The sequence below is a fragment of the Humulus lupulus genome, chromosome 2 (genome assembly GCF_963169125.1).
Source record: "Humulus lupulus chromosome 2, drHumLupu1.1, whole genome shotgun sequence".
Classification (NCBI taxonomy): domain Eukaryota; kingdom Viridiplantae; phylum Streptophyta; class Magnoliopsida; order Rosales; family Cannabaceae; genus Humulus; species Humulus lupulus.
Window position 1 is genome coordinate 65354437 of NC_084794.1, and position 13906 is coordinate 65368342.

General features: G+C 39.6%; 1 protein-coding gene across 1 annotated transcript; it reads right to left on the reverse strand.

Annotated features, from left to right (window-relative positions):
- Nucleotides 1-969: 969 nt before the first annotated feature.
- LOC133817949 (uncharacterized) lies at nucleotides 970-6968 on the reverse strand. The gene is made up of 3 exons (XM_062250604.1): nucleotides 2793-6968; nucleotides 1313-2697; nucleotides 970-1225 (listed from the first exon to the last, which is right to left on the reverse strand). Exons 1-2 carry the CDS (start codon nucleotides 3528-3530, stop codon nucleotides 2281-2283), a joined length of 1155 nt encoding a protein of 384 aa, XP_062106588.1. The 5' UTR covers nucleotides 3531-6968; the 3' UTR covers nucleotides 970-1225; nucleotides 1313-2280.
- Nucleotides 6969-13906: the final 6938 nt, after the last annotated feature.

Genomic DNA, 13906 nt, shown 5'->3' on the forward strand with positions numbered 1-13906 from the left:
CATCATATCTGTATGAATGTTGTGTCAAAATTCAAAACTGACCACGTGCAAGACATCATGGAGTGTGTAGCGTACGCATTTCGAAGAATGGAATTTCACAAGTTCTTTGACAAGATTAAGGTAATTGATCCACCCATTGCTCAATATCTAGAGGGAATTGGCTTTGAAAGGTGGAGTAGCGCTTATTTTCCTGGTAACCGATACAATATCATGACGAGTAACTACGCATAAAGCTTTAACAATAAAACTAAGGAGGCAAGGAGCTTTCCAGTCGCCACTTTTCTTGAATTCATAAGATTCACTCTTCAGTCTTGGTTTGCAGATAGACATGAAAGAGCTGCAAAAGCAACAACTGTGTTATCAGATGGAAAAGGATTTGAAGCAAATAGGTGATAAAGCAATTTTTTTGGATGTCCAAGTCCTTGGTCATCACGAATTTCTTGTGGTCGATGGTAATGGTGATGGTGAGGTGAACTTGGCCACAAAATCATGCTCTTGTGGCATGTTCCAAACCATTGGGATACCCTGTGTACATGCTTTTGCTGCAGCCAGAAAAAGAAGCATAAATATTTACTCATTGTGTTCCCCTTACTATAGAATCGAGGCATTGAAGGACACTTACAAAGATACTATTTACTCTGTTGGGAACGAGGATGAATGGGTAATCCCTGATCACATCAGAGATACGATTGTCGGCATCCCCATTGAGAAAACCCCTGTAGGAAAGCCCAGGAAGCAGAAAGTGGGTAGGCGAAAGACAAATCGCTATGCTTCACGCGGGGAAAATATTATCAAGCCACGTAAGTGTAGCAGATGTGGTGGTAGTGGGCACAATAGGAAGTCATGTAAGGTTAGGATTTAAAATATTGTTATGTAATTATTTAATTGATTTTGCTGCATTTATTATATGGAGTACTTCTTCTAATACTTCGTTGGTTTGGATGTCGAGGCAGACACATTATGTGAATTTAGTACTTTTTTATTTAATAACTTTTTCAAAAAATATTGTTTGATAAAAAATAATATACAAAACAACTATATGATATACTATACAAGATATGTATGAAGAAAATGTAAAGAGCATCACGGGGACAAATTCTGATAGAATAGGTCCACACACCACTTGGTCTTGAAATGCTGGATGTTCTCATCGATAACGGTATCGAGTTGTAGCATGGCAACCAAATGCTCAATATGTTTGATGGCTTACATACCACAATCCCCACTGCATATAATCGATTTTGTGTCAATAGAAGATAAAAATAACTTTAATTTTCATATTTCAAAATACACTAATTAAATAGGGGAATACCTTGTCTTAGTCTGAGGACACTCCTCCGGAGGAATACGACAATATGAAAAAGGCTTTGCGTTCTGCTCAGGAGATACCTGGAGGTCCTCATGGTTGTCAAACATGCCAGAACACCATAACAACGAAGGCAACAATAAGCACCAAGGCTTGATCGCTTCCTCCATCAGAGTGGGACTGAGCACGCTATGGTTGGAATCATAAATGTTGATGCACCACGTTGGAATGGAGACTTCAATGGTGATCCAATGTGCGGCTTTCTCGACGTGCAAGGAAAAATATACTTCACTCACATTTTTCCATGATACAAGGAATTGATTATCATCGCTCTTCAACATTTTCAGCACATCGTCGTCCTATGTATACTTAGTGCTGGTCTCTATGAAATGATTCCAACGACCTAGGCACGCCTGGGGGAAGGTGGTGTTCATGATCGCAGAATCCTGCCGAAATCCAGCATGATAAAAGTGGCGTCGGTGGCGTAGCATGTGCAAAGCGGCATCAATATGTTGAAAAAACATGAAAATTCGTTATTACCATCAATATATTTTAAGATTGAATTGAAAACATGAATGTAATTTACATACCGAATCCCAAAGCCAAGTCTGGACTGTGTGCAACTGCAAGAACCATGCCACACCGTGCGTCCCAGTATAGACGTTTCAGTCTCTCTTGTTGTCGATCTTCCCGATGATCCACTTATGGAAGCTCTTCTCCTGCTGTGGGTCACACTTCCTCAATGGTTCAGCAACTAGCCCCTGTTTATCTTGTTTGATCTTCTTCGTTGGGTCGGTGAAATCATCAAAATGCTTGGGACTGCGTTTCTTCCTGACAACTTCAAGGCCAGCTGCCTCCTCAGGTTGCAGTACTCGTACACTGGGACTTTCAGCATCACTGGCAACTATAGATGTCTGGGCTTGTGGAGTGGAGGGTTGATCACTGCGCTCGTAGTCTGCAGGCAAGATATCAGATTATGTATCTGATTTTACGTCGGTGGATTGACCTGAGACCACTGAAAGTAGCTGTGCCAACTGAGCCATGATCGTAGTCTGATTCTGTAGTAAGGTTGCCTGGCCCTCCTCAACCCTCTTGAGCCTTTGCATCAATTGCTCATAATCAGGCTGGGCAACCTGACTAGATGAAGCTGCATAGGCCTGTGAAGTGCCCTCCTCAACCCTCGGGACATCCTCGTAAAAAATGGAGGCTTCCTTTGCAACTTTTGCCAGCTTCTCTGCCTCCTTCTCAGGTACTACTACTTCCTCCGCTGCAGTCCCAGCCTCCCCCACAGTTGATTCCAACTCAGGGAATAACCTGGAATCAACTTCTAGGAGGCTATTGTAGTAGACTACCTCACCGGGACGTGGCTTCAGCATGGAAAATACCACTAACTGCATGGTTGAATAACATCTTTCAGGAAAACTTTAATAAAATAAATTGTTAATAAATTAATTTGTGACATTTAACAAGATAAAATGGAACTTACTCGACGGTTGGCGAATATAGGAACCAACTGAGCTGTCGAAATAGTGATATAAGTCTTCGTAGCCCAGCTAAGCATCCTCGGTATCTGGTTCTCACTGTTCTCACTGAATTTACTCCCGAGAGATGGCATGTCCTCAAAGGCCCAATAAAGAGGCACATGTGCATAGCCATAGAAACTATTCTTCGCCTCCTTCTGTTTTTTGCTTGACCCCTCTTTCTTCTTCTCCTCGTAGTGTTTCAATTGCTTCTTCATGTCTTTCTGAACTCCTCTGCTAACCTTCTTAAATGAAAACTTCCCCCATGGATACTTGAAAAAGTAATCAAGATCCTCAACCATCCTCAGGGAATCTCCCCATATCGTCGTTGTCTTCTCTGGGGCATTCAGTACCCCGTCTATCAAATAGCACAAACCCAGCTTAAATGCATCTTCTGGGTTTGTGGAGGCCTTTAAAGCATCTTCCAACTGACCAAAACTAACCTTCAAATCACCATTAAAATATTCATGGATGATCCGATCACTTGAAAGATGCTCTTTCAACTCATCTGGGGATGGTGATTTCCCAAAATTTAGCCTGGTAACTAGGGCAAACTCTGCAATACCAAATCTACATAGAGTGTTGCCCATGTAGAACTGACCCTCTTCAGGCTTCTTGCTTTCTACCTTATGCAACATTACCTGATGCAGCAGAACCCCATAAAAACTAAACGGCTTCACCTTAAAGAACTGTCCCAACGGCATGCTTGTGCCCTTTCAATAAGACCATGCCTCCGAAACTGCTCTATAAAGGTATCCAAGTAGGCACTACCCCTATAATTGACACGGTCAGGAAAGTGCTTCTCCAACAACACAATAAGGTCAGACATCTGAAAAAAAAAACAAAAAAAAATGTTAAAAATGTAAAACAATCTGGTCACTATCGAGGTAATTACTATCGAGGCCTATCAAGTCCCATCGAGGCAGCTACTATCGAGGCCTATCGAAACCTATCGAGACCTATCGAGGTAGGTGCTAAAAATCCCAAAGCATGATATCATCGGGTTACTATCGAGTCCTATCGAGGCCTATCAAGGTGGGTTCTAAAAATCCCAAAGAATCATAGCATCGAGTTACTATCGAGTCTTATTGAGGCCTATCGAGGTAGGTCCTAAAAATCCCAAAGCAAGATATCATCTGGTTACTATCGAGTCCTATCGAGGCCTATCGAGGTAGGTGCTAAAAATCCCCAAGCCCCGTATCATCGAGTCCTATCGAGGCCTACCGAGGTAGGTCCTAAAAATCCCAAAGCCCCGTATCATCGAGTCCTATCGAGGAAAAGGCTGCATAAGCCATTTGGCCAATAGCATCGAGTCCTATCGAGGCCTATCGAGGTATATGCTAAAATTTCTATAAGCCTAAAATTTCATCGAGTCCTATTGAGTCCCATCGAGGCCTATCGAGGCACAGTCAAATCCAGACCCTAGCATATACTATCAAGTCCTATCGATTTCAATCGAGGTGCATAAAAAATCTCAAAAAAAGACCCAGATTTCTTCATTCCCCAGCCCCGATCTATGAACAAAAATCAACAAAAAAAAAACCAAGCACATACACATATTGCAGATTAAAAACGAAATCCCTCACCTTCGCTTTCTTTGGGGTTGTTTCCTAAAACTTTGGTCGGCTTGCTCGACGTTTTCTCCTTCCCCTTCTCCGATCGTCAACTCTGACCCTTTGGGAGCCCTTGTTCGTGGTCGTGGAAGACAATGGTTGGGTTCTACGGATTCAATCGGGTTTAAGTGTTACAAATTTTGCTTGCTTCGGGACTTTGGGAGAGAATACAGAGAGTCTATGAGAAAAAATGCCAGGGTTATTGTAATGCCCCGAATCCTCCGATGTGGTTTAATGGCAGGATTAGTAGGCCGGGAGGGCCATAACTGTTTAATTATGCCATTAAATGAATATATGCATGCTTATATGAATTATATTATAATATGATGTTATATGCATGCATGTGGGTCCACATTTGAGTATTATGATATTTTGATAATTTGGCCCGTTAAGGGTATATTTGTATATTTGGGGTGCATATTGTGATTTGTGAATGAGATTCCATTATTATGGAGATATATTCGAGCTATTCGGCATGTTGAAATTCTGGAAGTTTTGACTATAATGTCCCCGGGGAGGTTTTTGGGACCCCGAGCCCTAGGTTTTATTTGAGGTTACTTACGTTAGAAAACCTCTCGTTCTTTCCCGTTAGTTCATTTTTACTGTTTGAAGCCTTTCTGAAGAAATCTCGAGTTCTAGGAGTCTGAATACAGTGAGGATCGAGGCATAGAGATCCTAGGAAAGATTAGAAGCTTCTTGACCAAAGGATTTGACGAGAAACAACCCAATCGAAGGTAATCTAAGTTTAAGTTTTGAGTTTTTAGAGTTTCTAAGCTTTGAATTGGATTTTGTGAACCGTTGAGTTTTTGGTTTGATTGAACATTGGGTTTTGATGGTTTTGGACCATTGGGAAGCTTGGGAACTTTGATTTGATGGTTTGGTAATGTTTAGGCATCATTTTGGAGGCTTTGGGATGTTGAAGAACGAGTTTGGGCGTGTTCTGGGTTGGGCGCCGCGGCCCTGTTCTTGGGGTGTCGCGGCCCTAGCTCGAAGAAGCAGGTGGGGGAAATTTCCTTTGCTGGGAGCCGCGCCCCTTGATGTTGGGCGCCACGGCCCTTGCTTCAGTGGTGGCTGGGGGCCGCGGCCCAAGGTGCCAGGGCCGCAGCCCTTGAGCAGGGTTGAGCCCGTTTGTGTGTTTTGACCCTGGGAACATAGTTTTAGGCCTCGGGATTGTTCCTACTACTTGGATTAGTTTGGATTGATGTCCCGGAGGCTAGATTTTGGTTTGGGAAACTATGTTGATCATTTTTTTGATGATGTCTCGTGTTTGGTTATGACTAGGTGACCGCTGAAAGACTAAAAGTTGATCGTTCTCAAGGGTCGTTCCTTTATTCATTCTAGCTCGAATCTGAGGTAAGAAAACTGCACCCTATGTATATATGACATGTGTGATTGTTATTGAGGCATGTTGATTGATAAATGTGGACATGGATTGCATATTAAATGCTAGTGAATATTGTTTACTTGTATATGGCACTGACTAGTCAGGGACACTGACCTAAGAGTCAGAAACGGCATAAGCATCCTGAACGCAGGGCCGAATGAAGATTAGATCTAATCAATATCAACATTGAATGGCTCTAAGGCATTAATGCTGGACTGACCCTAAGGTCAATGAAACTTATAAGCGCTTGGCTAGTCTAAGACTAATTACTCAGAGCCAGGGCCTAAGGCCCAGGTGACCGCTTGTCACATGGCTAGGGAACGATGTTCTAGGGTTATGACTCTATGGTCATGAGGAAGGTTATGTTGGTGACCAGTCACCATGCACCTATCCTGTTTAAGCTAATGAAAGGTTCACTTACCTATTAAGCCCCGGTGGCCCTATCGTCACTAGGCTGAAGGGAGCTATTCCCAATTTAGTGACTTTTGTGACTGTCGCCTATCTGTTTTGGACTGATAGTCCTGAATGATTATTATGATCATTGTTGATATTATATTATGCTATATTGTGTTTTCTTGCTAGGCCTCGGCTCATGGGTGCTATGTGGTGCAGGAAAAGGGAAAGAAAAGCTCACCCAACCTTGAGTGGAGAGCTTAGTGGTGATGTGTACATATGCGGCCGCTTGACCACCATGGCCAAGGAGTTTTTAGAGGAACTAGGGGGTTTACCCTATTTTGCCGCTTAGGTCGGCGGGTTGTAAATTTGAAATAGTAGTGACCATTTTGAGTTGTAAATAACTTGTAAATGTTTTGATAAGCTCATGAGCAGTTATATACTTAATAAAATATATCCTTTCCTTTTTTATTTGTTTTCCACCTTAACCTGTTAGTAACACTTAGAGCACGTTTTTAACCAAAGGACTCGGCTAGCGGATCAAATTTCGGGTTCATCGTTCACCGTAACTATTTTGGGGTAACCAGGGCGTTACAATTATTTTGGGTAGTAAGGTCATTAGTAGCACCAAAATGAGAGTCATATAGTGATAGGGTATTTTTTAAATGTAGTGTCACTTAATGCATTAAAAGTCAAATTTCCCTTAGTAAACATAAATATAGATAACAAGATGAAGAAATAGAGATGAAAGAAAATAAATCACTAAAATATATAACCTTTAAGCACATGGTGAATCAAAAATACCAAATAAAGTCATAGTGCATATAGGATCATCCTAACCTTCCTAAGAAGGTTAGCCTATTATGCTAGACATTCTCATGAAATTCTAGAGCGAAAATATGAGAAATGAGACTAAAATTTGGTAGAGTTTTGCTACCTATAAATTACATAGAAATTGTGAAGGAAGAGTCCCTATTTATAGAGGGAGAAAATGACTAAAAAGAAATTAAACAACAAAATGGGGTTTGCAAAATAAATCTGAAATATTAATAATAAAATATGATTTTGAAAAATCAAATCTTATTATAAATATTAACCAAGTTATTTTGGTGTATGGTCAAAATGCTCTTTTTCAAAAACACCAAAAAAGATGAGCTTTAAAGCTCAAAATGGCAATGTGCATGGGCCAAGGTGCATGAAAGGTTGGGCCAAAGGTGGCTGGTTGGGAGCTTGTCCATTGACCCAGCCGACCAATGAGGGCACGCCACGTCAACAGGGGATGCTGAGTAAACTGGGGTCACGGGTCAACTATTGGAGATGGGCCTTTGGGCTGGCAGTGAGGTTGAAAGAGGCTTGGCTGAAGGGAGCTTGGCTGCTGGATTGCTTGGGGGAGCTGGGCCTTCGTTGGGCCTGTTGGAGGGAAGCTAGGTCTGCTGGAGTGTTTGGTGAGGCGTGAGGCTGCTGGGCGTTCAGATTGGAGGGTCACGTTGAAGGAAGCAAGAAGGCTAACGTGGGTCAAAGGCTGGGTAAAAGGTGGGTCAAAGATGGGTCAAAGGCTGCTGGGACGCATGGCAGGCGAGGAGCGCGACAAGTGGCACGCTGGAGAGAAGGGAAAGCTGGGGGCCTAGGGTGCTTTGGGCCGAATTTCTGTGCTTCAATTTTTGCAAAAATGCCAACTTTTCCTCCTTTCTTCAACTTTATTTATTTATTTCTTCTTTCTTTTCTTTATGAAAAAATGCATCTTTAATTCCTACAAAATAATAATAAATTAAATCATAATCAAACATTTTCATTTATAAAATAAATTATATTAATTCAATGAAAATATTAATTAAACTTAATTTATTTTGGCCATTAAAAATCACTAAATATGCATTTTTCACTACTAATCAGTGGCCAGGGTCGGGCTTTGAGCGGCCGAGGCTGGAGGGACCACCTCAGGTCTTTAGAGTACTTTAGAGGGACGCCCTCCTCTCTGAGACGCCCTTTGGCGTTTATTTGCCTTGGCCACCGAGGGACGATTAAGCACGTTGTCAAGGTCGGAGTCCATGTCGCCTGCCAAAACACACAAGTTACAATTTAGTGATCGAGCCTAAGCCACTAAAAGAAGCAAGACTAAGGATAAAAGAAACCTAACTGGTACTCTCTACCAAGCTTGAGCTCGGCGACCAAGAAATTCCCCTACCTTCTGAGGACGTTGGGAGAGTCCCTTCTCTATACGAAGGAGATAGCCTCGAAAGGTCTCTATATATGTTGGTCCCGTATTGAACGACAACCTCATCCCAGACCTCGTTCAAACTATACATAGTTTGATACTGACCTAACCAGCTATCAAACCTATGCACTCTATGATCTACCCATGACCACACATGAAAATTATCCCTAGGATCCATGAAGAGGATCGGTACATCAGGTTTGTGCTTAAGTAAAAAGAAGGACCACATGGAGGAGCTAAGCACTACTTTACCTCTACCACCCGAGCTCGGCGAAGCTTCGTCTTGGGCTTCATTTCCCGAGGCAGGCCGGTAGTGTCGGCGAGCTGCAGGGGACGGGCCCACAAGCTTGAAGACCTCCTAGGGGGAAGTCTGTCAGTGGGAAGTGGCACGTGTTCCCACCTATAATATTTACGATAGGCCGAGTCATCCGTCTGGCCTTCCTCCAGGAGGCCGCAGGCTCAAAGCCGATCTTCGTGGAGAAGATAAGATAGAGACCACCGACCATAATGCAGTTGAAGCAGGGCTACCTTATGTTCCACCATTGATTCAAAGAGGGTGGGATGGTGGTAATTGGCTGTAGAAACAGCTACATATTAGTTCGAGCTTTATTATTTAGTGAAAAGGAAAAGGGGATAAGTGTGAAGGTACTTACTGATGCGCTGGAAGGAGCGAGGCCATCAGTCCAGAAGATGGCAAGCTTAAAGTTCGGAGGATGATTTGGTATGTCCTCAAAAAGTTTCTTCTCCTTTGGATAGCTCGATAAGTAATAAAGCCATCCCTTCCTCGAGCTTGAGAGGGGTTGCTTTTGAGGCAAAAGAGATATAAAATCTCTTGAGGTGAGGGTCCTTCCCACTTCAACTCATGATATAACGACTTGAGGGCAGAGAGAACCCTGTAGGAATTAGTCTGGAGTTGGAAGGGAGCGAGTCCAGCAAAATCCAGAAAATCCTTGAAGTAGGATTTCAGGGGTAGCAGAGCCCCTGCCCTCATGTGCTCGTGACTCCAAGCAGCGAGCTTAATTTTACTGTTTGGATTTCCATCTCCCGGGGCGAAGCAGCTCCGCTCGCTCGGAGTTGTAGGCTGACACATCAAGGTGCCAGAAAGCCTCAGGCCATGATAAGCTAGCGGCTTGGATATCTGGCTTGTGGATGTGGCTGAGCTCCAATAATGCTTGGCCTCAAAGAAACCCTTTGCGAGGTAGGGATGGAAACAACTTGAGAGGTGGAAGGGCGGTTTGAAGGATCCTCCATCAATGAGAATGAAAGGGCACCAGGCTTGAAGGCAATGGTGACTTTGAGTTTAGGATCAAGTAGGACAGGTCTGATCTCGGGGTTCGGATCTGGGTAAATTGCGACCCGGAGTATTTTCCTCTTTCTCTCCTCGACCTTGTCAATCTAGCGTTGAAAATGATCTCGGATGTCTTCTTGTTCGCACCTTTCTCGATGCTCGTGTATCAAGCATTGGTTCTGAGTGCAGGGTGATTCCAGGCTGGGAGTTGATGGGGAATAAGGGATAGCGAGCTCTGACCCCCACCGATTCTCAGAGTTCCGCGACATCTAACAAGAAAGAAAAGGGTGAGGGCCAGGCATGTAGGAAATCACAAAAAATGTAGTTTTGGTTATTCGAGCTCGAAATTTTGAGATCACGAATTTACCTTAATCAAGACTAAAGTCTCGAAAAGGTAAGATGAATTCGAAGTTGAACCCCAAACTATTGTAAATGTCGGGCTTCGAGCGTGTACTCACGCGAGAGAGTGGGGAAGTGGATATCAGTTTTAAGGATCCTGAATTTTCAGGGATAAAGCTAACGGTTACCCAAAAAAGGTGATATTTTTGGGATTTGTGCAGTTAAAACCCTAAATCAAAACCCTTATTTATTGGCTTACACGAAACACTACCCTTAATCTGAAAAATCCTATTTTTGTATTTTTTGCACTAAATCTGGGTTTGAGAACCATGATTTCAAAAACTTTGAATAAAAAATTTGTATAATACCAAATAAACCACTTTGCAAAAGCTAGAAATAGAAACTAGTAAACACATTCATACAGCAGAAAAGCACGTAACGCGTAAATAACAGAGCAAGGATGAAGAACTTGAACTTACACAAAGTTGTTCGTGGGAATAATGAAATCGTCGATTGTAATGATGGTAGCAAGTAGGACTTCACAGAATCAAGTGAGTTGGAGGTATTTTGTTTCCGTGGTTTGGAAAACATACAACGAAAATTCAAGTTTTTTCTCTATTCTTCCTCTGGTGCAAGTTTTTGCTAAAGAGAGTGAAAGTAAAATGAGGAAGACGAAGTGGGCATATTTATAGACCCCAAGGGATGTCAAGGGTCAGACTAATCTGGGTCGTTGGTTTGATTTGGAGTCTGATCCAATTGTTGGGGTATAAATATGGTAATGGCGGCAAAAAGGAGATACGAAAAGACGTGGGCAGATGTAAAAGGTACTCAAGTACTCTGACTGCGCAATCCTTGGCTGACACGTGTCCACACTTGAGTGTCGTATAGGTGGCCCGATTTTCGTAATTAGTAGTTCAAAAGTTTCCTTCTCATAGGATTTGAACTAATACTTTTGAGGGGGAAAATGTTACACCCAAATTTTGAGAATAGAAATTTTGATCTTGAAAGTCAGGCTCGTAAAGTGTAAGCTCGAAATATGCAAACTGGCCATGAGATCAGCAATAATGAGAATAGAGTTTGACAGTCTCATTCAATATTAAAACGACGGCGTTGTAGGTGGTAAGCTCAGAACTACATGATCTTGAAGGTTCGAGCCAAGCTTGAAGTTACAATGACATGGGTTCAACACTTGTTTAAATTTCCTGGTCTGTTTGTATTAGCATCAGTCAAGAAGGTTTGAGCCTGAATATTGCAAGCTCGGAGGAGATGACCTCGATAAAGATACTTAATCAGACCGAGGGAAGCCGAGCTGGTAAGATCGTGATGATTTGCTGATCTCGAAGATATGTAAGTCGAACGTGTGAGGTCGATGGCCAAGTGTGGACGCGGTTACTATTTAAAAATCCCTATATCTAAGGGATTTGTTGTAATCTATTAGTGAATCCCGAATATCATGGGATTTAAACGTGTATTATATATTTATATGCATTTAATTATATTTATTTTGAGATTTGAATCATAACTCCCCGAAATGTGAGGGGAGATATTCTGTAAACCAGTTTATAAATAGATTGGAGAAATTCATTTGTAGACACACTGAAATTGGCACTGGGAATACTCTGCCGAATCGCTCCCTAAAAAAACTTTGAGAGAATTTTCTAGTTGAATAACATCGACCCGTGGACTAGGCAGATTTTAACAGCTGAACCACGTAAAAAATCACATGTTTCCTTTTTTATTTTTCTAATTTTTTGTTTAGTGCTCTTTATTTCTAAGTTGACGAAAAACGGCATCAACAACTACATATATAATAATTGTATTAATATAAATTCAAATTCAAATGTTATAAAATATTATTTTTATAATAATATATAATACAAAACTACTAGATATTTAATAATTATATTAAAATAAATTTAAATGTTATAAATATTATTATGATAATAATATACAATCCGATTTTTTTACTAATTATATTAATATGAATTCAAATATTATAAATTATTATTATAATAATATTTAATACAAGACTTGATATTTAATACTTATATTAATATAAATTTAAATATTATAAATATCATTATAATAATATATAATACATAATCTTAATTTTTATTAAAAAAATTACCATCTATGTTTAAAAAAGTTATCATATTATATATATTTAAAAAAAAATTATAAACAATGGTTTGATTTAATTTTTCATTTAATATATTTATGTTATTCTTTTATATATTACACATATAATATATAATTTTTTATTGTCACTGTCAAATTAAAAAATTAGAACAAACATAAACTTAAACAAAAATTAATAAATTAATTAATTAAAATAGGATATTTTAAAAATATTTTATGATAATTTAATTAATTAAATCATATTTATTTAAAAATAATAAAGACATAAATATCATTTTTTTATCTTATAAATTTGTGTGATAGTTTATTTTTTATCAAGTGATTGAAACTCTTTTTCTTCATCAAATTCATCAAAGGATATTGTGAGATACATTAAAAACTAAAAATAGTTAATGTATGTATACTACTATCTACATTATAAGTTTTCTTATTTTATTTCAATTATTAATTTTTTTAAAATAGTATTGTATTTTATATATATATATGTCATGTAGTCATGTAAATATATATATATATGTTAATGTTGTGTTTAGATGTTATATATATGTATAGATTATTAATATAAATATTTATATATACTATAAAACTATAAATAATTAATCAATTTTATTAAAATTATAGATAATATTTACAACTTTAAAACTAATTACACCAACATTGTTCATATATATATATATATATCCGTGTGGGATGGCATGGAATGACTTGGGCATTTGTGTTGTGTTTTCCGTAGCTTGCTCATGCTTTCAGTATCCCATGCATATTGCATAAACAAATTTGGAGGTTTTACACTACCATGTTACCTTTGACCAATGAAAGAAATAAAAAATAGCCCACACATTTGTTTTCCAAGATCAATAGCCCTTTGATATATATATATATGTATTTATATATATATATTTATATAAATATAATGGTCAGGTCAGGCCACCGTTTAGTTGGGCTTGTCGGTAAAGATGTGTTATGTTGACTTGGCACAGCATTAGGTATATCGTATCGGCGTCAACCCCATTTGTTAAGGTACGAAGCCTTCCCTTCACTACTATTACTATGTCTAAGTAAATATTAATTTATGATACTTCAAGTACACTTGACTCTTTTCCAACTCTCTTAGAAATATTGCTCTCCTTATTTAATACAATAAAGAAAATTAATTTTTTTTTACAATTGTAGTAGCCAAAAATTAAATTCAAGCCCATAGATCAGCTTTTTACCAATACCTCCAAATAGCCCAAAATTGGATTCAAGCTCTTTTATCCAATTTTGGGCCATGGCGCATTAAATGAACTTAAATTAAAGTTGAAAGAAAGTCATATAATATGTTGTTCGTATTTTCTCGATACGACAACATGATCTTAGTTACTGGTGTCGTTTAGTCTTTCTCGGGATGTAAATCACAGGAAGTTGAGGTGTCGTTTCATTACGGCCAGAGAACTTACTCAGGGGTTCATTCATAATCAATTCCCAAGGATCCCCGGAAAGGAAGTAGTCTTGCTATCGAATCTGTCAACCTGGCATAAGTCCTCGAGACGTGGTCTGCCCGTTAATCTTTGAGGACATCCCTTCACGGAACTGCAAGGATCATATTGCCAGTTTCGTATGACTGACAAAGAGGATGTCTCACAACACCGCATAATCATGGGAATACATGCAACTATCCCTTGACACTATCAAGGTGTACCTTTCTAATAAGACCAGGTGTCAGTTAA